Here is a 26578-nt window from a genome sequence, read left to right as displayed (position 1 = left end):
CACAAGGGATATTAACGTCTTATCGTTTGTTTCCTGATTTTGAGATACACACACACACACACACACACACACACACACATACGTATACTTATATTCTTACTACAATTCATTTTTCTACATTCATCATATATTGCATTGTACTGCTGCTGCTAACCTAACAAATTTCATGACATATGTCAGTGATATTAAACTTGATTCTGTTCTAACCTTACAGTAATACGACCAGATGATCACAGTCATGTACACCTCTTTCTTTGTACTCTTAATTAATATTATGAAGCTATTCTCCATTTGCTTTTCCTCTATTATCCAACTATTTGCCAATACCTTGAATGGTTCACACACTGTTATTGCTGCAAACCTATTGCTAGTTATGACTTCGCTCAACTTGGCAAGTCACCTCCAAATTTCTCTGAAGAGTTCTATCCATAGATGCTCTGTCATCTACAAATATGTAATAGGCTTTCAAATGCACACCAATGCCATACATTTGTCAGTTCTGCTTTGTTGTGACCACCTCTATGCTCAGTCTGTATTAGGATTTGATGAATTGAAATTACACTCCAGTTACACATCTGCAAATTTAGGAGGCAAAGTCACAATAATTTTGGTAAAATCAACACCCTATCTGCATATAGGAAGGAGGAATAATAGCACCCGATGTTTGAAAGAGAAAAATAAAACTATTTTGAGTTTTAAATTGACAGAGGAGGCCACAGTTTAATACATCTCCAAACGTACTGCAATCACATGGTGCATAAAAGATTTTTAGCAACATAGATTAGTTACCAATTTTGCTGCAAGATAGTTTTCTGTGACATAATGTGAAAATGGTGAAAAAGTTTATGAATCCTACCCACGCTGCTCATAGACTCTGCCCCACTTCCATCAGGGAGAAGGCTACATAGCATCCACGTCAGGACCACCAAGTTCAAATAATTACTTTGCCCAAGCAGTAAGGCTGATTAACACCTCCACCACCATTACTATCACTCATCCCGTCAGAGTCAACTTATGTACAAATACTCCTGTGTCTAGCGTCATTTATACAATTAATGTATCGATGTATATAAGCCAAGTATTTATATTTATTGCGTTCTTCATCATATTGTGTTTTTTATTCTACTGCATTGGATCTGGAGTAACAATTATTTCTTCTCCTTTACCCTTCTGTACTGGAATTGCCATTGAATATTCTTGAATCCTGAATAAAGCTCTTACCTGGGAATTTAAAGCCTCAGCTTGGAGATGTTGTCGGAGCTCCCTTATATGTTCCTGATTCTCGGGGTGGATGTTTTGCTGCTCATTTCTACAAGAGTATATGAAAAAAAAATTAGCCAGATTAAAATATTACAAAAAGATTTTAAATAAAGGCGGGAGGAGATGGCGGCGTGCCTGCGTGTGCGCAGCCCTCCGGTGAAAAATGATATCGTATCTTTTAAATAGGGGCCGTGGACAATTCTGATTTGATGGAGAATGGATATGAAAGCACAGAGGAACATATGGAGAAATTTCTGAAATGCCCGTTCGCTGCTGTCGTTACTGTGTGGTCGGGAATCTTTTGGAGGGTAGGCCTCAAAATCCCCTGCCTTGCCTGCTTTTGGCAACTGAGAAGGAGGTCGAATCGTTCGGACAGAGATAGCGCTCAGTACTCGGTGTCAGACAGCTGATCAGAGCTAAGTTTTCGGATGACTCAGAGTCGGATTAAAGTCGGCATGGCAGGGAGAGTTTTTCTTCCTTCTCCCGTCTGCGTGAGATGTGGGACATTTGAGAAACTTTGAACTTTACTGTGCTCATGGACTTCTTCAGCAAGTTATGGTATTGTTGCACTGATTGTAACTATATGTTATAGTTATGTGGTCTTGTCAGTTTTTTCAGTCTTGGTCTGTCCTGTGTTTTGTGATATCACACCGGAGGAAATAATGTATCAGTTCTTAATACATGCATTACTAAATGACAATAAAAGAGGACTACGTGTCTTCATAATCTAAATATTCCTGCAAGCAACATGACCTCATTGAATATAGAACGGTCTAGAGAAAGTGGATGTGGAGAGGATGTTTCCTATAGTGGGGGAGACAAGGACCAGAGGGTGCAGCCTCAGAATATTGGGATGTCCCTTTAGAATGGAGAGGAGTAGGAATTTCTTTAGTCAAAGAGTGGTGTATCTGTGGATTTGTCATAGATGGCTGAAAAGACCATAGCAGAGGTTGACAGGTTCTTGATTACTAGTAGCGCCAAATGTTACGAAGGAAGGCAGGAAAATGGGGTTGACAGAGATAATAAATCAGCCATGATGGAATGGTGGAGCAGACTCGATAAGCCAATTAGCCAAATTCTGCCTCTAAGTCTATGGTCTAAACAGATTTTAATTTAGATGGATTGTGAATCTGAATTAAAGAGATTTTCTTTTAAAAAAAACATCAATCATGAAGGTAGAAAGTTACACAAATTTCATGGGTTTGGATCATGGATTATTTAGTTCTTGATCTAAATAAGGTCCAAAAATGACCAGATTTATTGAATTAAATTTTAAAACAATCACTTTTAAATTCAACTGCAGGCTATTCAATGTCAGTCCTCAATCCAAAGCACAGAAGCAATAGGCACATGGGACCATCACTACCTATAGGATGCTCTTGAAGTCACAAACCATCCTGACTCAAATTAATTGCTATTCCTTGAATTGAATTGACTTTATTTCTAACATCCTCATATACATGAGTAAAAATCTTTACGTTATGTCTCTGTCTAAATATGCAATCATAGTAATTTATAATAAATAGAACAGTCAATGTAATATAGAATACACTCACATCAGTGAGAGTTCATCAGTCCGATGGCTTGGAGGAAGAAGTTGTCCTGGAGCCTGCTGGCCCTGGCTTTTATGCTGCGGTACCGTTTCAAGGATGGTAGCGGCTGGAATAGATTGTGGTTGGGGTGATTTGGGTCCCCAGTGATCCTACAGGCTCTTTTTACACACCTGTCCTTGTAAATGTCATGAATCATGGGAAGTTCATAACTACAGACGTGCTGGGCTGTCCGCACCACTCTCTGCAGAGTTCTGCGATTAAGGGAGGTACAGTTCCCATGCCAGGCAATGATGCAGCCAGTCAGGATGCTTGCAATTGTGCCCCTGTAGAAAATTCTTAGGATCTGGGGACCCATACCAAACTTCCTCAACCGTCTTGAGGTGAAAGAGGCACTGTTGTGCCTTTTGCACCACCCAACTGGTGTAAACAGACCATGAGGTCCTCGGTGATGTGGATGCCAAGGAACTTAAAGCTGTTAACCCCAGATCCATTGATGTCAATAGGGGTTAGCCCATCTCCATTCCTCCTGCAATCCACAACCAGCTCCTTTGTTTTTGCAACATTGAGGGAGAAGTTGTTTTCTTGATACCACTGTGTCAGAGAGATGACTTCCTCCCTGTAGGCCACCTTGTAATTGTTTGAGATTAGGCCAATCAATGTAGTGTCGCCGGCAAATTTAATTAGCAGATTAGAGCTGTGGATGGCGATACAGTCATGGGTATACAGAGGGTAAAGAAGGGGACTCAGTACGCAGCCCTGAGGGGCTCCTGTATTGAGAGTCAGAGGGTTGGAGGTGAGGGAGCCCACTCTTACAACCTGCTGGCGATCTGACAGGAAGTCCAGGATCCAGCTGTACAAGGCAGGGTCAATTGCCTAGGCCAAATCCTGAAAAATCCATGCAGAACAGTAGTACCGGTTCAGAAGGTGGCAATTTCAAGGGCAATTAAAAACAGCAATAAGTGCTGAATTTGTCAGCATTGCCTACATCCTAAAAAAGTTTTTAAAAATATGAGTATGAAATTGAAATTTGAAGTCTATAATCACTGTGTCCCTATATCCTCAACAAGTTAAAAAATTTTACATTTATCCTTTTTATTTTTGTTCCCTTTATCCTTTTTATGTATTTCCCTGTTCATTAAAATCATTTAACAATTTGTTTATCTCTTGCTGTTTTATATGTAACATCTGAGAAAATCTTCAGCTCATTTCCTCATCCCACTTAATTTATTATACACACACACATGCACAAATGTTTAAAGTACTAACTTTGTTAGCTTTCCATGTTTAAATACTTTCCAAAATCTGTATCATGCTAAATTTCTTGTTACTGCTAATATTTCCCTCCAATTCTTACAAATATTGATGATATTCCAAATGTAGTAAAATTGTATTTTAATATTGTAAAATAAAATGTTAACTACCAGATCACTACTATATCCATTACTAACTGGTTATTAATTTTGTCTTTTATTTAGATATAAAAACAAGCAATTATCATCCAAAATCATTAATTTCAACTGGGATAAATAAATTTATTACATGGTTAAGTACCCTTCCTCAGTTAAATCAAACCACTTTTCCTTCGCTACATCGATGACTGCATTGGCGCTGCTTCCTGCACACATGCTGAGCTCGTTGACTTTATTAACTTTGCCTCCAACTTTCACCCTGCCCTCAAGTTTACCTGGTCCATTTCCAACACCTCCCTCCCCTTTCTAGATCTTTCTGTCTCTGTCTCTGGAGACAGCTTATCCACTGATGTCTACTATAAGCCTACTGACTCCCACAGCTATCTGGACTATTCCTCTTCTGACTCTGTCTCTTGCAAGAATGCCATCCCCTTCTCGCAATTCCTCCGTCTCTGCCGCATCTGCTCTCAGGATGAGGCTTTTCATTCCAGGACGAGGGAGATGTCCTCCTTTTTTAAAGAAAGGGTCCTCCCTTCCTCCACTATCAACTCTGCTCTCAAACGCATCTCCCCCATTTCACGTACATCTGCTCTCAATCCATCCTCCCGCCACCCCACTAGGAATAGGGTTGCCCTGGTCCTCACCTACCACCCCACCAGCCTCCGGGTCCAACATATTATTCTCCGTAACTTCTGCCACCTCCAACGGGATCCCACCACTAAGCACATCTTTCCCTCCCCCCCCCCCCCCGCTTTCCACAGGGATCACTCCCTACGCGACTCCCTTGTCCATTCGTCCCCCCCATCCCTCTCCACTGATCTCCCTCCTGGCTCCCTCCCTCCACTTATCCTTGTAAGTGGAACAAGTGCTACACATACCCTTACACTTCCTCCCTTACCACCATTCAGGGCCCCAGACAGTCCTTCCAGGTGAGGCGACACTTCACCTGTGAGTCGGCTGGGGTGATATACTGCGTCCGGTGCTCCCGATGTGGCCTTTTATATATTGGCGAGAGCCGACGCAGACTGGGAGACCGCTTTGCTGAACACCTACGCTCTGTCCGCCAGAGAAAGCAGGGCTACACACTTTCAGAAATGCACCTTTGGCCCACTAATCCATAGCCTTTTATGCCTTTATCATTGAAGTGCTCATTCAGACACTAAATGTTGCAAGAATACCTGCCTCCACTTTCTCAGGCAGTGCACTCCAGATTGGGGGAAAAATTCCATAGATCTCTTCTGACTTTTTTCTTCTTTGCCTTAAACATGATTTTAGATATTTCCATTTTGAGGAAGTTTTTCCACTATCTACCATATTTAAGCTCCTCAATTCTATATAATAATTTAAAAAGTCCTCCCTCAGTCTTTCCTGATTGAAGAAAAATATGTGCTGCCTATCTATCCCGTCTCAGCTTACAACTGAAATGCTTCATGCCAGGAAACATCTTGGCAAATTTCTTTTGAAATAGATTGTTTATTGAATAATCGTGCACAACATATTTGTTGCTTGCATTACAAAATAGTGAATCTCGGAACCATTCCACTTGCATGTAGTGTGACATTGAAAGGACACATATAGATAGAAGACAAGATCTTTCTTGAAACATGAATAGTTGAACCAACAGGCAAAACTAGTTCCTAAACAATAAAAAAAATTGAAACAAAGTGCCTATCGTGAACGTACATGTTCATAAATATAATGGAAATCATACAAACTTGTCATTGTGACTGCATCACTTGGTTGTGATGGATTTTCTCCACATATTGTCATAAAACAGCATCTGCAAAAAATTCAGACGCAATGTCTCAACCCGCTATGTCAATCTATTATTTATCTTGACAGATGCTGCTAGATCTGCTCAGTGCTATTTTGTTCCAGATTCCAGCATCTGCAGTCTTTTACCTTCTAATAAAAAATTCATTCGCTATTTTTCTCAAATGTTCTTTCCACTTATGAGACTTTTTCTGTAACGGCTTCTTTGTAATGTTTCACTGCTAAGGCTAATGTAATGGCTTCTCTGTAATATTTACTGCTGAGGTAACGGTTTCTCTGTAGCATCAATGTTTGGGTTATGGCTGGAGATAACAAGACTGTCGTATGCATGTTAGCCAATCGGAGATTGCTGCTTTGTCTTGTGTACCTGGAAGGATGTTTTATCACTGTCCTTTGTCGAGGAGAGATGAAGAGGGAAGAAGCGTGTGGAGAGAGCTGGTAGACCACCGGACGGAGTGGACTGGGATCTGAGAGTCCGAAGGTCGGCGACGCTTGGAGGAGACTGATGGTGGAAGAATGACTACTGCGTGAGCTCCAACGGGAACTTTTGACTTGAATTGGGCCCTTTTAAAAACATTTTCATTACTAACCCTATATTCAGATTAAGATTCATAAAGTTCAATCATTTAACTGCATATGGTGCACTGTCTGATATTTTGCATTGTGGGTTTGTAACTGGGGGTACATTACACAACAGCCATACAAACGTGATTTCCCAGTTTGGCGGGGCCAAAGCCTTTTTCCCTTGACGAACACGACCTGAGGGTCACAGTTCTTTCTTATAAATCCATTTTAAAAGGAGACCAGTTTATTTAAATTTTTGTTATTTCGTTGATTACACCCTGTCACACTAGAATCAGGAACTGTTTGTATAATATGGCAAAATGTGTAATGTATAACAAGAGTTGGTAATGGACAGCATTTAAAATTGTGCCAAAAATAAAATTAAATAGATCAAAGTATATATTCTCACCTATACAGGAATGTTACCAAACTGCCCAACATTGTAATGGTGATTGTTACAGTCAGAAGAACCTGATTGCTTATTCCTTCAATCAGTGAAACATCATCAGTTCTTGTTCCAAGTGCATGCTCTGGATGCTGTTCCATACCAGGTGACAGATTCCTAAATAAAACATAAATGATAAGCACCCAGAGCAAATGATACTTTGTACTATATACATTTAGAGTTTATGACAACTACAAGAACTTAATTAGGTGAAAAAGTGTTTTGTTTGTAAAATAAGAACACCTATTCTATTACAACTACAAAATTACCAAATACAGTGCCTATAAAAGGTATTCACTTCCCTTGGAAGTTTTCATGTTTTATTGTTTTACAACATTCAATCACAGTGGATTTAATTTGACCTTTTTGACACTGATCAACAGAAAAGACTCTTCATGTCAAAGTGAAAACATGTCTCTACAAATTTACCCCTTTCACTCAGTATTTAGTAGATGCATCTTTGGCAGCAATTACAGCCTTCAGTCTGTGTGGATAGGCCTCTATCAGCTTCGCACTTCTGGACACTGCAATTTTTCCCCATTCTTCTTTATAAAACTGCTCAAACAGTCAGATTGCATGACTGAACAGCCCTTTCAAGTCCAGCCACAAATTCTCAATTGGATTGAGGTCTAAACTCTGACTTGGCCACTCCAAGACATTAACTTCGTTGTTTTTAAGCCATTCCTGTGTAGCTGTGGCTTTATGTTTGAGATCATTGTCTTGCTGAAAAACAAATCTTCTCCCAAGTTGTAGTTCTCTTGCAGACTGCATCAGGTTTTCCCTATATTCTGCTGCATTCAATTTACACTCTGCATTCACAAGCTTTCCAGGGCCTGCTGCATCATGCCCACAACATAATGCAGCCACCACCATGCTTCATGGTAGGGATGGTATGTTTTTGATAATGTGTGGTGTTTGGCTTATCCCCAACATGGTGTTTAGTCTGATGGCCTAAAAGCTCAATTTTGGTTTTATCAGACCATAGAACCCAATTCCAGCTGACTTCAGAGTCTCCCACAGCCTTCTGGCAAACTCTAGCCAAGATTTCAAGAGATCTCCACCTCCCCACCCCCACAACAGCGGCTTTCTTTTTTGCCATTCTCCCATAAAGCTGTGACTGGTGAAGCACCCGGGCATCAGTTGTTGTATGTGCAGTCTCTCCCATCTCAGCCACTGAAGCTTGTAACTCCTCCAGAGTTGTCATAGGTCTCTTGGTGGCCTCCCTTACTAGTTCCACTACTTGCATGTCACTCGGTTTTTGAGGGCAGCCTGCTCTAGGCAGATTTACAGCTGTGCCATATCCTTTCCATTTCTTGATGATTGATTTAACTACACTCCAAGGGTTATTCAGTGACTAGAAATTTTCTTGCATCCATCTCTTGACTTGTACTTTTCAATAACCTTTTCGCAGAGTTGCCTGATGTGTTCTTTTGTCCTCATGATGTAGTTTTTGCTAATTAAATTTGCTGACAACACTACATTGATTGGATACTGACTCGCCAGCAGTTGGACCTTCCAGAAGCAGGTGTATTTTTACTAACAATCAATTGAAACACCTTGACTGAGGCCTCCATCATCCCAGCTGTCTAGATACACAAGACTGGGCAGTATGATATAGAGAGCAAGCTGTTGCCCATGTAGTAAGCTCCCCCCTTCATCTGATGAACCCAAAAGAACGATACAGACCAATACGGTTTGGTACAAGCAGTGCCGTAGGAGTAGCCAGACAACATTGAACTCAATATAGGACTGCCTTCAGGATTCCAGCTCTGGATTTTTCCCTTGGGTCTTACTCTTGAAACCTTCCCCATGAGGGGTTATAGCCATAAGGCAGTGAAAGTTTGAGATCAGAGTTTTCCTTCTCCTAGATGAGCTGTAATCACAGCTGACGAGCCCCATCTGTCTGAAGAGTCTGGTTTTAAGGTGCCAGTAACTCACCTTTGCCCCTTCTCTTGCCAGTGGAAACTGTGCTGCTGGGCTTAGTAGCTAAGCCACTTGTGAAGGCCAGGAGCCAGACTTGGTTCTCAGAGGCTATTTGAGGCACATGCCATTGGGAGCATTTAATAGGTAATGGGAGCTTGTCTGTATTACCACCCCCAGCTATAACAACCTTAACTACACACAAGTTTTCTCCATTTAATTAAGTGACTTCTAAAATCAATGATGGTTTGGCATGTCATATTAAAAGGGGGTGAATACTTATGCAATCAATTACTGTATTATTTATATGTATTTAATTTAGATCACTTTGTAGAGATCTGTTTTCATTTTGACACAGAAGTGTTTTTTTCCCCCTGTTGATCAGTATATAAAAAAAAGCCAAATTAAATCCACTGTGATTCAATGTTGTAAAAGAATAAAACATGAAAACTTCCAAGGGTGGTGAATTCTTTCTATAGGCACGGTAAATTGCTCAAGAATTCAAAAAATATTGTTTCTTTCATTAAAAACATACAGAACCAGGCCATCAGCCCCTCCAATTAGCAAAGCAATTCAAAAAACTAATATTGAATTCTACATTTGTGCAAACTTATGTCTTAAAATTCCTCAGTATCAAAATATTTTGATCTCGCTCTTTCATATTCCTCCTTTATTCAACAACCACAGGTACCTTGGGTGGAGAATGTCAAAACTTCACCATCTATGTGAAGAAATTTCTTCATACTCATGTTATTTTTATTTTTTTGAGTATACAACACCCAGTGCTTTCAATTTATTAGTATTGGTAACTTTTTGTCCCTTACTTTATCAGAACTCTCAAGAACTAACACATGACTTTTTTCCCCCTCATTTCAGTTTTTTATCTATCCACTTTCATTTTCTCTTCCTTTTTATGTACTTTATCATACAAAATTTGTTTTTAAACATTTACTCCACATTCTCACATTTTAGATCTTATAAACCTTTTTCTAATAATAATTATTAAACAATATTGCAATTCCCTTAAGTACAGGCTCTCCATTGGTCAAGGTTGACTATGGACGTAGTGCACTACCTGATAATATGTAAGTCAAACAACAGGAATTCTGTAGATGCTGGAAATTCAAGCAACACACATAAAAGTTGCTGGTGAACGCAGCAGACCAGGCAGCATCTCTAGGAAGAGGTGCAGTCGACGTTTCAGGCCGAGACCCTTCGTCAGGACTCACTCTTACTGCTTACTCACTCTTCCTTCAGTTAGTCCTGACGAAGGGTCTTGGCCTGAAACGTCGACTGCACCTCTTCCTAGAGATGCTGCCTGGCCTGCTGCGTTCACCAGCAACTTTAATATGTAAGTCAGGGCATTTTGATATGGAGAACAAATTGTTGCCTGATACAGCAGATTCCCCCTCTTCATGCATTTGATAAATCCAAAGGAAAACAAATACTGTTTGGCACCAGCAGTGTTGCAGGAGTTGCTAGTCAATGTTAAACTCAATGTAGGACTGCCTTAGAGACTCCAGCTCCAGATTTTTCCTTGAGGTTTACTCCCGAAGCCTTTCCCATGAGTGGGTATAGTTGTAAAGCAGCAGAACTTTGAGATCAGAGCTTTCTTTTTCCTAGTTGAGCTGCCAACTATGGTTGACGAGCCCCCATCTCTCTGAAGCGACTGGTTTTAAGGCGATAATAATCCACTTTTCCCCTTCTGTCAGTAGAAACAGTTCCACTGGGCTTAGTAGCTAAGCCACACATGAAGGCCAATAGCTGGACCTGGTCGTCAGGGGCTATTTGAGATGCACGCCATTGGGAGCATTTAATAGGTAGTATTAATATTCATAAACTCTTCTTCAGAGAAGTGGTATCTGTCAAAAATTGTGAAATCTCACCTTCTGACTACCTTATAAAGGCTAGACAGCAGCTCTTGGACATGTCCTTTTATCTACCCCACTAAGGATTATAGGGCCATTTTCTCCCATACTATCACAGTTCTCAACTTCAGGGTATCTCCCCTCTACATTTGCTAACCCAATAGTTCCTCAACCTCATAAGAACACAAGAAAAAAAGAGCAGGAGTAGGCAATCTGGCCTGTCAAGTCAGCTCCGCCATTCAATAAGATCATAGCTGATCTGGTCATGGACTCATCTCTACCTACCTGCCTTTCCCCATTACCCTTAATTCTCCTAATATGCAAATATCTATCCAACCTTGTCTTAAATATATTTACTGAGGTAGCCTCCACATTTCATTGGGCAGAGAATTCCACAGATTTACCACTCTGTGGGAAAAGCAGTTCCTCCTCATCTCTGCCCTAAATCTACTCCTCCAAATCTTGCGGCTATGTCCCCTAGTTCTAGTCTCAACTACCAGTGGAAACAACTTTCCCGCCTCTTTCTTATCTATCCCTTTCATAATTTTATGTTTCTATAAGAACTGCACTCACTCTTCTGAATTCCAGAGAGTACAGTCCCTGTTGAGTCAATCTCTCCTTATCGTCCAACCCCCTCATCTCTGGAATTAATCTGCTGAACCTCCTCTGCACCTCCTCCAAAGTCAGTATGTTCTCCCTGAAGTAAAGAGACCAGAACTACATGTGCAGCCTCACCAGTACCCTGTACAGTTGCAGCATAACCTCCTTGCTCTTAAAAGCAATCCCTCTAGCAATGAAGGCCAGCATTCCATTTGCCTTCTTGATATCCTGCTACACCTGCAAACCAGCCTTCTCTGATTCATGCACAAGCACTCCCATCCCTCTGCACAGCAGCATATTGTAATTGTTTTACTACTTAAATAATAATCTGATCTTCCATTTTTCCTTCCTACCTTGCATTACCAATATTGTACTCCAACCCTTGTCCACTCACTTAACCTATCTATATCTCTCTGCAGACTCTCCATATCTTCTGCACTATGTGCTTTTCCACCCGGATACACTACACTCGGTGCCCTCTTCCAGATCATTAATATATATTGTGAACAGTTATAGACCCAGCACCAACCCCTATGGCATACCATTCACCACTGATTGCCAACCAGAGTAACACCCATGTATCCCAACTCTCTGTTTTCTAATAGTTAACCAATCCCGTGCGCGCAGCCTCTCCAGTGAAATGATATCGTATTTGTTAAATAGGGTACCGTGCACAATCCTGGTTTGATGGAGACAGCCATGAGAAGCACGGAACAACATCTGGAGAAACTTCTGAAATGCCCGGTTCGCTCCCGCTGCTACTGTGCAATTGAGAATCTCCGGAGGGAAGGCCCCAAAATCTTCGGCTTTGCCTGCTGCTGGCGGCCGGGGCTGGGGTTGAAGTGGTCGGCAGAGATGGTGCTCGGTGTTGGAGGGCTGGTCGGAGGCTCCAAGTTTTCGGACGACTCAGAGTCGGACTGTGATCGGGCATGGCAGGGAGAGTTTTCTTCCTTCTCCCATCTGCGTGAGCTGTAGGACTTGCGAGAGACTTTGAACATTTTTTTTTATTGTGCTATAGCCTGTTCTTCATCAAGTTATGGTATTGCTTGCACTGTTGTAACTATATGTTATAATTCCATCCCCCATCAGGAAGGTCTCAAAGCTCTACGCTTCTTTTTGGATTCCAGACCTAATCAGTTCCCCTCTACCACCACTCTGCTCTGTCTAGCGGAATTAGTCCTTACTCTTAATAATTTCTCCTTTGGCTCCTCTCACTTCCTCCAAACTAAAGGTGTAGCTATGGGCACCCGTATGGGTCCTAGCTATGCCTGCCTTCTTGTTGGCTTTGTGGAACAATCTATGTTCTGTGCCTATTCTGGTATCTGTCCCCCACTTTTCCTTCGCTACATCGACGACTGCATTGGCGCTGCTTCCTGCACGCATGCAGAGCTCGTTGACTTTATTAACTTTGCCTCCAACTTTCACCCTGCCCTCAAGTTTACCTGGTCCATTTCCAACACCTCCCTCCCCTTTCTTGATCTTTCTGTCTCTGTCTCTGGAGACAGCTTATCCACTGATGTCTACTATAAGCCTACTGACTCTCACAGTTATCTGGACTATTCCTCTTCTCACCCTGTCTCTTGCAAAAATGCCATCCCCTTCTCGCAATTCCTCCGTCTCCGCCGCATCTGCTCTCAGGATGAGGCCTTTCATTCTAGGACGAGGGAGATGTCTTCCTTTTTTAAAGAAAGGGGCTTCTCTTCCTCCACTATCAACTCTGCTCTTAAACGCATCTCCCCCATTTCACGTACATCTGCTCTCAATCCATCCTCCCGCCACCCCACTAGGAATAGGGTTCCCCTGGTCCTCACCTACCACCCCACCAGCCTCCGGGTCCAACATATTATTCTCTGTAACTTCCGCCACCTCCAACGGGATCCCACCACTAAGCACATCTTTCCCTCCCCCCCCCCCCCGCATTCCGCAGGGATCGCTCCCTACGCAACTCCCTTGTCCATTCGTCCCCCCCATCCCTCCCCACTGATCTCCCTTCTGGCACTTATCCGTGTAAGCGGAACAAGTGCTACACATGCCCTTACACTTCCTCCCTTACCACCATTCAGGGCCCCAAACAGTCCTTCCAGGTGAGGCAACACTTCACCTGTGAGTCGGCTGGGGTGATATATTGCGTCCGGTGCTCCCGATGTGGCCTTTTATCTTTTGGCGAGACCCAACGCAGACTGGGAGACCGCTTTGCTGAACATCTACGCTTTGTCCGCCAGAGAAAGCAGGATCTCCCAGTGGCCACACATTTTAATTCCACATCCCATTCCCATTCTGACATGTCTATCCATGGCCTCCTCTACTGTAAAGATGAAGCCACACTCAGGTTGGAGGAACCACACCTTATATTCCGTCTGGGTAGCCTCCAACCTGATGGCATGAACATCGACTTCTCTAACTTCCGCTAATGCCCCAATGCCCCACCTCCCCCTCGTACCCCATCTGTTACTTATTTTTATACACACATTCTTTCTCTCACTCTCCTTTTTCTCTCTCTGTCCCTCTGAATATACCCCTTGCTCATCCTCTGGGTGCCCCCCCCCCCCCACTCATCTTTCTTCCCGGACCTCCTGTTCCATGATCCTCTCTTATCCCTTTTGCCAATCACCTGTCCAGCTCTTGGCTCCATCCCTCCCCCTCCAACTTTCAAATCCCTTACTCACTCTTCCTTCAGTTAGTCCTGACGAAGGGTCTCGGCCTGAAACGTCGACTGCACCTCTTCCTAGAGATGCTGCCTGGCCTGCTGCGTTCACCAGCAACTTTTATATATGTTATAATTATGTGGTTTTTGCCAGTCTTTCTGTCTTGGTCTGTCCTGTGTTTCTGTGATATCACACCAGAGGAATATTGTATCATTTCTTAATGCATGCATTACTAAATGACAATAAAAGAGGACTGCGTGTCATCATAATCTAATCTAATCCAATCTAATCTTCTATCTATGCTCATACATCACCCCCAACTCTATGTATCTTTATCATACAGATAAATCTCCGTGGATTGTCACGTTGCCATGGTGGAGAGGCTTCTGTGGTCCTGAGATCCAGAGAGCGACGCCATCTGGAGCTATGCTCCTGGTAGGGTCACCCATGGCGGTAAGGTCGAGGGTGAGGTCCCTGACAAAGAACAATCCAACCAAGACCTCAATGGTGGAACAGGCGGATGAAGTTACTTTGAACTCAATGGATATGGAGGCGGATGAAGGCTGCAACAAATCCATCAGCTCCAATCATTGTGGTTTCCATGCCATTTGAATCAGTTGGTTGACTTGTGAAGTATTGTGCGCTCCTTGGAGTGCAACATCAAGTACACATTAAACAAATACACACACAGCCGTCTTCGCTCTATGGGCTGCAGAAGAACTTTCAAAGCCAAGATTGGACTCATAAGCCACTTGAGAGCCCATAAGTAGATCAACAGAACGAAGACCATCATCCTCGACCTCGAGGGATAGCCACGATGGATAAACCTTTTATGCAGCACCTTATCGAATGCCTTCTGGAAATCCGAGTAAATAATGTCCATCTGTTTCCCTCTATCCACTGTTCTCATTATATCCTCAAAATACTCCAGTAAGTTTGTCAAACAGGTCCTGCCTTTGCTGAATACATGCTGCATCTGCCTGATGGATCCATTTCTCTCCAGATGCCTTGCTATTTCTTCTTTAATGATAGCTTCAAGTATTTTCCCAACTATAGATGTTAAACCAACTGGCCCATAGTTACCTGCCTTTTACCTTTTTTGAACAGTGGCGTGACTTCACCGTCTTCCAATCTGCCGGGACCTGCCCAGAGTCCAGAGAATTTTGGTAAATTATCACCAAAGCTTCTATTACAACTTCTGCCATTTCTTTCAGTACCCTGAGATGCATTCCATCAGGACCAGGAGACTTATCTATCTTCAGGCCCATAAGTTTGCTCAGCACTACCTCTTTAGTGACAGCAATTGTATTGAGGTCCTCGCATCCATAACATCTCTCTTTGGCATGTTAGATGTGTCCTCCACCGTGAAGACCCACACAAAATAGTTATCCAAGTCCTCGGCCATTAGCCGATTACCCAATATCAATTCCCCCTTCTTGCCCTCCAAGGGACCTACGTACACTTTAGCCACCCTTTTCTGCTTTATATAATTATAAAACTTTTACTAACCGTTTTTATATTTTGTGCTAGTTTATTTTCACAATCTAGCTTTCCTTTCTTTATTGCTCAATTAGTGATACTGTTACTTTTTAAAGTTTTCCCAATCTTCCAGTTTCCCACTACTCTTGGAAACTTTTAGTTTGATGCCTTCTTTTATTTCTTTAGTTATCCAAGGCTTGCTCTCCCCACCTTTACTGTCCTTGATTTTAACTGGAATATACTTTTGTTAAGCACCACGAAAAATCTCTTTGAAAGTCTTCCACTGTTCCTCAACTGTCCCACCATAAAGCCTGTGTTCCCATTCTACACTACCCAAATCCTCCCTCATCCCATTGTAGTCCCCATTGTTTAGGCATAATACACTGGTTTTCAATCGGACTATTGCACCCTCCATTTGTATGAGAAACTCAATCATATTGTGACCAGTCATTCCAAGAGTATCCCTAACTACAAGATCACTAATTTTATCTGTCTCATTGCACAGGACCAAGTCTAAGATAGCACATTCCCTTGTAGGTTCAGGAACATGCTGTTCAAGAAAGCTGTCACGGATGCATTCTATGAAGTTCTCCTCAAGACTGCCTTGACCAACTTGATTCACTTGATTTATGTGCAAATTAAAGTCCCTCATGATAACTGCTGTTCCGTTCTTACATGCCTCAGATATTTCTCTTTATGGCCTGTGCCACTGTAATGTTATTATTCCGCAGCTGAACAACTTTCAAATTCCTAGACCCCATCAAATATTCTCACTTACTTGGTATTCATACATCCAGAATATTGATGTAACTGGAAAAATTCTGCAAACCTGAGCTCATCCAAAATGTCCAATAATCCAAGGAGCATAAATTCCAACTTAGAACTAAGTGATTTCACTAACAGCTTCAAAATTCTTATTGTGTTAAAATCCCTTGATTGGTTTGCCCCTTCTCCCATTACTGCCATTGCTTATTTCCAAAAAACACCAACAAGTCTATTTTCCTGCATTCTGATCTCTTTCGATTTCTACATTTTGCTCAATTTATAGCATCTTGCCCCAGCACCTGCCCCCCAAAACACACACAAAACCTCTGGAATACCATTCCTACATCACTTACCAAACTCTTTCACTATGAAAGTCACTCAGAAGATAAAAGCAAATAGTATCGATTCATTCAATAACAGATAATTTATGAAATATTTTGTGTATATTGATGAATAATATGAGATAGAGCAACTGTAGCATAATCAAGAGGAATTCATGATTTGCACTTCCTAAAGCTTTTCACTGCTGGGCTCCCCCACACCCATCTTCACTGCTTACATGCGTCTCCACTAGTTTAACTGATAGAGACCGAATACCAAGGTTAGTCAACTTTTCCAGCATCATGCAACTATCTGGATGATAGGAGGGGGAAACCAGTTGCACCATTTTTTTTGAACTATTAATTTCTATGTTCTGTTGGAACCTGAAATGAAACCTTGTCTGATGGCTGATGAAAAGAAATTCCAATGGGAGATTACTAGTTGAGTTTAAAAATTCCATGTTCTGTTATTTCTAATATAATTGTGATCACAAAAGCAATTAAGTTGAACAAAATGAACACATTTCACTTTCAACGCAAACAACAGGAATTCGGCAGATGCTGGAAATTCAAGCAACACACATAAAAGTTGCTGGTGAACGCAGCAGGGCAGGCAGCATCTCTAGAAAGAGGTGCAGTCGACGTTTCGGGCCGAGATCCTTCATCAGGACTAACTGAAGGAAGAGTGAGTAAGGGATTTGAAAGTTGGAGGGGGAGGGAGAGATCCAAAATGATAGGAGAAGACAGGAGGGGGAGGGATGGCACCAAGAGCTGGACAGATGATAGGCAAAAGGGATACGAGAGGATCATGGGACAGGAGGTCCGAGAAGAAAGACAAGGAGGGGGATAGGCAAGGGGTATATTCAGAGGGACAGAGGGAGAAAATGGAGAGTGAGAGAAAGAATGTGTGGATAAAAATAAGTAACAGATGGGGTACGAGGGGAAGGTGGGGCATTAGCGGAAGTTAGAGAAGTCGATGTTCATGCCATCAGGTTGGAGGCTACCCAGACGGAATATAAGGTGTTGTTCCTCCGACCTGAGTGTGGCTTCATCTTTACAGTAGAGGAGGCCGTGGATAGACATGTCAGAATGGGAATGGGATGTGGAATTAAAATGTGTGGCCACTGGGAGATCCTGCTTTCTCTGGCGGACAGGGCGTAGGTGTTCAGCAAAGCGGTCTCCCAGTCTGCATCAGGTCTCGCCAATATATAAAAGGCCACATCGGGAGCACCGGACACAGTATATCACCCCAGCCGACTCACAGGTGAAGTGTTGCCTCACCTGGAAGGACTGTTTGGGGCCCTGAATGGTGGTAAGGGAGGAAGTGTAAGGGCATGTGTAGCACTTGTTCCGCTTACACGGATAAGTGCCAGGAAGGAGATCAGTGGGGAGGGATGGGGGGGACGAATGGACAAGGGAGTCGCGTAGGGAGCGGTCCCTGCGGAATGCGGGGGGGGGGGGGGGAGGGAAAGATGTGCTTAGTGGTGGGATCCCGTTGGAGGTGGCGGAAGTTACGGAGAATAATATGTTGGACCCGGAGGCTGGTGGGGCGGAGGACCAGGGGAACCCTATTCCTAGTGGGGTGGCAGGAGGATGGAGTGAGAGCAGATGTACGTGAAATGGGGGAGATGTGTTTAAGAGCAAAGTTGATAGTGGAGGAAGAGAAGCCCCTTTCTTTAAAAAAGGAAGACATCTCCCTCGTCCTAGAATGAAAGGCCTCATCCTGAGAGCAGATGCGGCGGAGACGGAGGAATTGCGAGAAGGGGATGGCGTTTTTGCAAGAGACAGGGTGAGAAGAGGAATAGTCCAGATAGCTGTGGGAGTCAGTAGGCTTATAGTAGACATCAGTGGATAAGCTGTCTCCAGAGACAGAGACAGAAAGATCTAGAAAGGGGAGGGAGGTGTTGGAAATGGACCAGGTAAACTTGAGGGCAGGGTGAAAGTTGGAGGCAAAGTTAATAAAGTCAACGAACTCTGCATGCGTGCAGGAAGCAGCGCCAATGCAGTCGTCGCTGTAGCGAAGGAAAAGTGGGGGACAGATACCAGAATAGGCAAGGAACATAGATTGTTCCACAAAGCCAACAAAAAGGCAGGCATAGCTAGGACCCATACGGGTGCCCATAGCTTCACCTTTAGTTTGGAGGAAGTGGGAGGAGCCAAAGGAGAAATTATTAAGAGTAAGGATTAATTCCGCTAGACGGAGCAGAGTGGTGGTAGAGGGGAACTGATTAGGTCTGGAATCCAAAAAGGAGCGTAGAGCTTTGAGACCTTCCTGATGGGGGATGGAAGTATATCGGGACTGGACATCCATTGTGAAAATAAAGCGGTGGGGGCCAGGGAACTTAAAATCATCGAAAAGTTTAAGAGCGTGAGAAGTGTCACGAACATAGGTAGGAAGGGATTGAACAAGGGGGGATAAAACATTTCACTTTCGTCATTTTCTGACTGGCAATCAATTAACTACTGGGATGCCACAGGAGCAAGTTCTCATGATCCATGTTATTGACTTAAATGAAGGAGCAGAGTGCAATGTAGTTGAATTTTCTACATTTTTTTTAAAACAAAGGTAGTTGGATTTGCAAATGGAGGTCACAGTTGCCTGCAAAAGCATCCAGATAGATGGACAAAGAGGCAAGAGTTTGGCAGTTGGAGCATAAAGTGGAAAAGCATGAGGTTTGCAAAAAAGAACAAAAAATATTTGAACAGTGAGACTACTGAATCTGTAGGAGTTTGAGCTCCAACCAAGAGAAACAAAAAAAATGTAGCATGCAGATACAGCAAATAAACTGGAGGGCTAATGGAACATTGGCCTTAATTATTGGAATGTAAAAGTAACTTTCTTTCACACAATTTTACAGAGTAATGGTGAAACTGCAGCTACTTGACCACATTATTTTGTCTCTAAACTTAAAGATATAATTGTATTGGATAAGAAAAAATAGTACACTGTTGAATCCTGGTATAAAGAAAGGTTAATTGTATATCCACTGGAGTTTAAAAAAAAATGAGGTGATCTTACTTAAATGCAGGACTAGTTGAGGTTGACAGAAAGTTTCATCTAATGGGCTATCCAGATGGAAGGGAAATAATTCCACAATAAAGCCTCACTCTTAGCATGGAAATGTGGATGAATTTTTCTCAGAGGGCTGGCAATCTTTGGAATGCTCCACCCCAGAGTACTGGAGTTACTGAAGACAGAACTTAATGGATATTTAGCAAACTTAGGAGTTATAGGGAGAGAGTAGGGAAAGTGTTACGCCATTGATTAGATCAGCCAAGATATTACTCATGATGGAGTAAGCTCCAGGGGTCAACTGGCCTATTCCTGCTCCCATTTCTTATGTTCTTCCCCCTTTCCCATTACCAACATAATAATAATATTAATAATGATAATAATAACAAGCACTTCATTGATTCCAAGTGGGAAATTATTTCATTATAGCAGCAACATGTAAAAACATACTTAGTAATAATAATGTATTAACTAAAGTACAGAATAATAAACAATAATAATTTACCAACGTGCAATAATGTACAAAATAATAAAACAGACTATTGTACATGTTTTATGTTATATTGCACATTATGCATGTTCTCCTGTCGCACAGATATGAACTGTTGTATATGCTTACTGCACTTAGTAGGAAAGATTTTCTTTAACGACCTTTGTGGTAGTGGAGCTGAATGAGTCTGTTCCAAAGAGTACTCCACTGCTTATTCAGTAGGTCATGGAGATGATGTGCCTTATTGTCCATAATGGATAACAGTTTGTTTAATAACCTCTAGTGTGCATGCGCCGGTCGTGCATGCAGCCTGGTACAGCCGTTCCGATCTATTCTTTTACTTTCTTCTTCTTACTTTTTAATTTACGTTATTTTTTGTATTTTTTTCTCACGGTAACAAGTCGAAGCTGCACCCTCTCTAATACGCTGGTAGAGAGAGTTTTATTTGGGTTTTCTTTAGCGCTGGAAATGGTTACATCCCGACACGCGGGACAGAAGCAATGTCGCATTGTGTATTCCACGGACCAGCAAATTCCGGTTGGCTTAGCAAACAGAGCGGCAGACACCCCTGCTGAAATCCAGAGGAAAACACACAGAGGGGGATCACAAAGCCGAGGAAAGAGGACCGGGTCGAGACAACAGAGACTTTTGGAGAAGAGGAGTTCGGTGGGTAATACTGTTCCGCCTGACTTGAAGTGCACAGAGAGCGGTATGCGGCGTGAAGGAGTGGGGTGCTTACTGATCTGGCTAACAATAGATGGTGCAATCTGGGGTATATTACGATCGAGGAACATGTTTGCAGGCTGGATATTGAACTTCATACTGTTGGACTTCGGCCACATTCCACCATGATACAACACTTGGCGGCATGGGAGGTCATTCCTGCCTGTGGCCATCGAACGTGCAGCTCCTCCCGTGGAGGGTCAGACACCCTGAGCCAATAGACTGGTCCTGGACTTATTTTCCATCTGGCATAGTTTTGCATTTTGTTGTTTGATTGTTGGGGTTTTTTGTATTGCTATATTTACGCTCTGTTCTTGGTTGGTGCGGCTGTAATTAAACCAAATTTCCCTCAGGGTTAATAAAGTATATCTATCTATCTATCTATCCACCACTAACTCAAGAGTTCGGGTTGTAGCCAAGGATGGATCCAGCCTTTCTGATGAGTTTATTTAGTCTTTCTTCATCACCACCATCGATGCTGCTCCCCCAATATAAAGCCGCAAAGAAGAATGCACTTCTACAACAGACTGGTAAAAGATCTCCAACATCCTGCTGCACATTTTGAAGGATCTTAGCTTCCTTAGGAAAAAAAAAAGTATGCTCACCACCTTCTCGTAAACAGCCATGGTGTTGGTTTTCCAGTCGAGTGTGTTGAAATCATGCTTGACTAATCTTCGGGAATTTTTTGAGGATGTAACTATGAAAATGGACACGGGAAAGCCAGTGGATGTAGTGTACCTGGACTTTCAGAAAGCCTTTGAAAAGGTCCCACATAGGAGGTTAGAAGGCAAAATTAGAGCACATGGTATCGGGAATAGGGTTCTGACATGGATAGAAAATTGGTTGGCAGACAGGAAACAAAGAGTAGGGATTAATGAGTCCTTTTCAGAAGGGCAGGCAGTGACTAGTGGGGTACTGCAAGGCTCGGTGCTGGGACCACAGCTAGTTACAATATACATTAATGATTTAGATGAAGGGATTAAAAGTAACATTAGCAAATTTGCAGATGGCACAAAGCTGGGTGACAGTGTGAAATGTGAGGAGGATGTTATGAGAATGCAGGGTGACTTGGACAGGTTGGATGAGTGGGCAGATGCAGTTTAATGTGGATAAATGTGAGGTTATCCACTTTGGTGGCAAGAACAGGAAGGCAGATTACTATCTGAATGGTGTCGTTAGGAAAAGGGGAAGTACAAGATCTGGGTGTCCTTGTTCATCAGACACTGAAAGTAAGCATGCAGGTACAGCAGGCAGTTAAGAAAGCTAATGGCATGTTAGCCTTCACAATAAGGGGAGTTGATATAGGAGCAAAGAGGTCCTTTTGCAGTTGTACAAGGCCCTGGTGATACCCCACCTGGAGTATTGTGTGCAGTTTTGGTCTCCAAATTTGAGGAAGGACATTCTTGCTATGGAGGGAGTGCAGCGTAGGTTCACTGGGTTAATTCCAGGGATGGCGGGAATGTCATATGTTGAAAGGTTGAAGCGACTGGGCTTGTATACACTGGAACTTAGAAGGATGAGAGGGGATCTGATTGAAACATATAAGATTGTTAAGGGATTGGACACGCTAGAGGCAGGAAACACGTTCCCGATGTTGGGGGAGTCCAGAACCAGAGGCCACGGTTTAAGAATAAGAGGTAAGACCGTTTAGAACGGAGTTGAGGAAAAACTTTTTCACACAGAGGGTTGTGGATCTGTGGAATGCTCTGCCTAAGAAGGCAGTGGAGGCCAATTCTCTGGAGTCTTTCAAGAAAGAGTTACAGCTCTTAAAGATAGTGGAGTGAAGGGATATGGGGAGAAGGCAGGAACAGGTACTGATTGTGGATGATCAGCCATGATCACAGTGAATGGCAGTGCTGGCTCGAAGGGCTGAATGGCCTACTCCTGCACCTATTGTCTATTGTTGTCCAGGTGAACACCCAAGTATTTGTACTCCACCACTGCAATTTCTTCCCCCAGAACGTATGTAGAACTCATCACAGTCCTTTTCCTCCTAAAATGAACCACCATCTCCGTGGTCTTGACCACATTCAGGAGCAGGTGATTCCTCCCACACAGCTCCACAAACTTGTCCACCAGCCCTCTGTACTCCAATTCCTGCCCATCTCTGATATACAGGTATCCCCCCATTTTTCAAAAGTTCACTTTACGAAACCTCACTGTTACGAAAGACCTACATTCGTTCCCTGTTTTCTTTAACAGAAGGTGTTTTCACTCTCCCCCAGATTTGGAACGGCAGTCTCGCCAGCATTGTTTAAACACATGCCAGTGAGCAGCCGTTTGCAAGGTGAGTTCTAAGGTATCCGAAAAGCCTAAAAGAGCTCTTAAGGGTGTTACACTTAGCGTAAAACTAGACATAATTAAGCGTCTTGATTGTGGTGAATGAAGTAAGGACAATGTGAGTTTGGCTTGTGGAAGTTGATGATGATGATGTTGATGAGGTTTTGGCATCCCATGACCAAGAACTGATAGATGAAGAGCCGATGCAATTGGAAGAGGGAAGGATAACAATCGAAACCGAATGAGTAAGGATGAAGTACAACTTTAATGTTGAAAGGGTACGTAGCTTTAGGGCATATTTGCAAGATGGTTTGAGTGCTTACAAAGAACTGTATGATAGAAAAATGCACGAGGCTCAGCAGTGAAGCAAGTCTTCCACATCAGCCACAGCAGATGACGTACTTCGACCTTCGACATCCAGGCAGGCAGAGATAGGAGAAGATGACCTGCCTGCCCTGATCGACGATGAGATGACACTCCAGTGTCCCACCACCCCAACCCCCAGGCTGTAGATACCGATTCCCGGAGAATGCAGCGGTAGCCGGGAGGCACTGAGCACATCTTTAAGAAAAAAGCTGAAATAAACATGCTAATTAATTAGGTGCCACTTGGCACATAATTAATTAGCATGTTTATTTCGGATTTTTTCTTAAAGATGTGCTGTGTGCCTCCCGGCTACCGCTGTACCCCTGCATGCTTCGCGGACCGGTATCGGTTCGCTGCCCGGAGGGTGGGGGCCACTGCACCACCCAAACTCCGATGAGTCAGCCTAACGCACCATCATCAGTGTGCTCGGCAAGCTGACTTCCCGATTCCCGTAAGTGATACTACGCTATACATACATTATTTCTACTTTATATCGGCTGTGTATTTTTACGTGTTATTTGGTATGATTTGGCAGCTTCATAGCTTAAAGGTTACTGGGGAGCACTTGCGTGAGATTTTCGCTACGGAGAACAGTTCAGGCAAAGATTGTGGAAACGTATTTCTACAAATGTACTTTATATAGGCTGTGTATTTATCATATCATTCCTGCTTTTACTATATGTTACTGTTATTTTAGGTTTTGTGTGTTATTTGGCATGATTTGGTAGGTTATTTTTGGGTCTGTGAATGCTCATAAAATTTTCCCATATAAATAAATGGTAATTGCTTCTTCGCTTTACGACATTCTGGCTTACAAACCGTTTCATAGGAATGCTCTACCTTCGAATGGCAGGGGAAACCTGTACCCAATGACCGCAGTCATCAGAGAACTTCTGCAGATGACAGGACTCAGATTTGTACTGAAAGTCTGAGGTGCACAGTGTGAACAAAAACGGAGACAGGACAGCCCCTTGTGGCGTTCCAGTGCCAGTCACCATCATCTCAGACAGAGAACTACCCAGCCGTACAAACTGGGGTCTATCTGTCAGGTAGTCAGTAATCCAGGAGATAGAACATTTATCTATGCCCATCCTTTGCAGCTTCTCACTCAGAAGTGGTTGGATTGTACTGAAGGCACTAGAGAAATCAAAAAAATGTGATTCTCACAACGCTGCCAGCATCATCCAGGAGGAAGTGAGCCCTCTGCAACAGGTAGACGATGGCATCATCCACTCCCATGAGGTTGGTAGGCAAACCGTAGAGGGTCCAATGAAGATCTCACCCGCAGACCAAGGCAAGTCAGGACCAGCCTCTCCAGCACCTTCATCACATGAGATGTGAGGGCAATAATTTTTTCCTACAAAAAAATTTACTATAATTGGGAAGGAATGTATAATCATGAATGGAAGAGATCTATCTACTATAGACACTAGTAAAGTTGCCTCTGGAGCTCAGGTCCATTTCAACATGAACTAATTTGCATTAGAAAAATTTGATAAATTTATATAAATGAATGTAAAAACACAGGTTATAACACAAAGAGGAAGTGCAGCAAGAAAACAATTATATCCCTTAACTATAAATGCTTACTTTCTAAGATCTCACCTGCTTTCATATCAGAAAATTCATATCTAGACCAACTACAAACTTGTATTAACATCTTATCGAAGAACCATTTAACTTCAAAGTTGCTGGTGAATGCAGCAGGCCAGGCAGCATCTCTAGGAAGAGGTGCAGTCGACGTTTCAGGCCGAGACCCTTCATCAGGACTAACTGAAGGAAGAGTGAGTAAGGGATTTGAAAGTGGGAGGGGGAGGGGGAGATCCAAAATGATAGGAGAAGACAGGAGGGGGAGGGATGGACAGGTGATAGGCAAAAGGGATACGAGAGGATCATGGGACAGGAGGTCCGGGAAGAAAGACAAGGGGGGGGGACCCAGAGGATGGGCAAGGGGTATATTCAGAGGGACAGAGGGAGAAAAAGGAGAGTGAGAGAAAGAATGTGTGTATAAAAATAAGTAACAGATGGGATACGCACATTCTTTCTCTCACTCTCCTTTTTCTCCCTCTGAATATACCCCTTGTCCATCCTCTGGGTCCCCCCCCTCCCTTGTCTTTCTTCCCGGACCTCCTGTCCCATGATCCTCTCGTATTCCCTTTGCCAATCACCTGTCCAGCTCTTGGCTCCATCCCTCCTCCTCCTGTCTTCTCCTATCATTTTGGATCTCCCCCTCCCCCTTTCAAATCCCTTACTCACTCTTCCTTCAGTTAGTCCTGACGAAGGGTCTCGGCCTGAAACGTCAACTGCACCTCTTCCTAGAGATGCTGCCTGGCCTGCTGCGTTCACCAGCAACTTTGAAGTGTGTTGCTTGAATTTCCAGCATCTGCAGAATTCCTGTTGTAACCAGTTAACTTCAGTGGGTTACTGATGATGGAAGTAACTAAAATTCTTAAGTGTTGACAATATACCATTAAGGGAATAGTCAGTTTTTTAATGTTAAACAAAATTTTTAAATACTGCCACCTTCAACAATAAACTGGATTAAGAGAATCCTGGAAAATTAATTCCACTTCTTCAGAGAAGTACTGAAAATATTGAATAAAATATATTCTTAGGAAGTTACTACTAGAATACAACATAGGACCTTCCAGAATGATATTTAACTCAATATCAGGAAAAAGTCAGTTTCACTCCCAGTTCAGTTCAAGCTTTATAATTCTGTCTTTTTGAGTTACAGAAGCATTCTGTAGCTAAAACATTAAATTGCACCCCACCCCTTCATTGAACACGTCCAAAGTCTTATTCTGAAACTTCTAATTGCCTAATTCTTACCACGAGAGAAATACTGGAAATATTCAGGCCATACAATACCAATGGCAAGCGCAAATGTTAACTTTGGTGCCCTTTCCACAGATATCTGATCAGCTGAGTATTTCCAGATCTGCGTTTTTATTTACATGTATGCAGAAACAATTTGACGAACGGAATTTAAGGCAGCTTTTCTTTTTCAAAAATCTCCTTCTTAAGCCCACCCTCCACCACCTCCAGTTTAAATTCCATGCAGAATATTTTGGAGGATCAAGAACCAAGAACGGTAGACTTTAA

At 42.8% G+C, this 26578-nt stretch overlaps 1 protein-coding gene across 2 annotated transcripts in view; it reads right to left on the bottom strand.

Annotated features, from left to right (window-relative positions):
* The window catches only part of rnf170 (ring finger protein 170), a 45830-nt gene that overhangs the window by 18555 nt on the left and 697 nt on the right, over positions 1–26578 (bottom strand). For both annotated transcript variants that reach the window (XM_072256313.1, XM_072256314.1), the window contains exons 2-3: positions 6969–7121; positions 1222–1309 (exon numbers count right to left, since the gene is read on the bottom strand). In XM_072256313.1, the coding sequence (XP_072112414.1) occupies positions 1222–1309; positions 6969–7105 (225 nt within the window). In that variant the 5' untranslated portion in view covers positions 7106–7121. The remainder of the gene's footprint in view (positions 1–1221; positions 1310–6968; positions 7122–26578) is intronic.

This window comes from Mobula birostris, chromosome 4 (assembly GCF_030028105.1).
Source record: "Mobula birostris isolate sMobBir1 chromosome 4, sMobBir1.hap1, whole genome shotgun sequence".
Lineage (NCBI taxonomy): Eukaryota > Metazoa > Chordata > Chondrichthyes > Myliobatiformes > Myliobatidae > Mobula > Mobula birostris.
The sequence above is the reverse complement of the archived record's forward strand: the minus strand, read 5'-3'. Positions and strand labels throughout refer to the sequence as shown.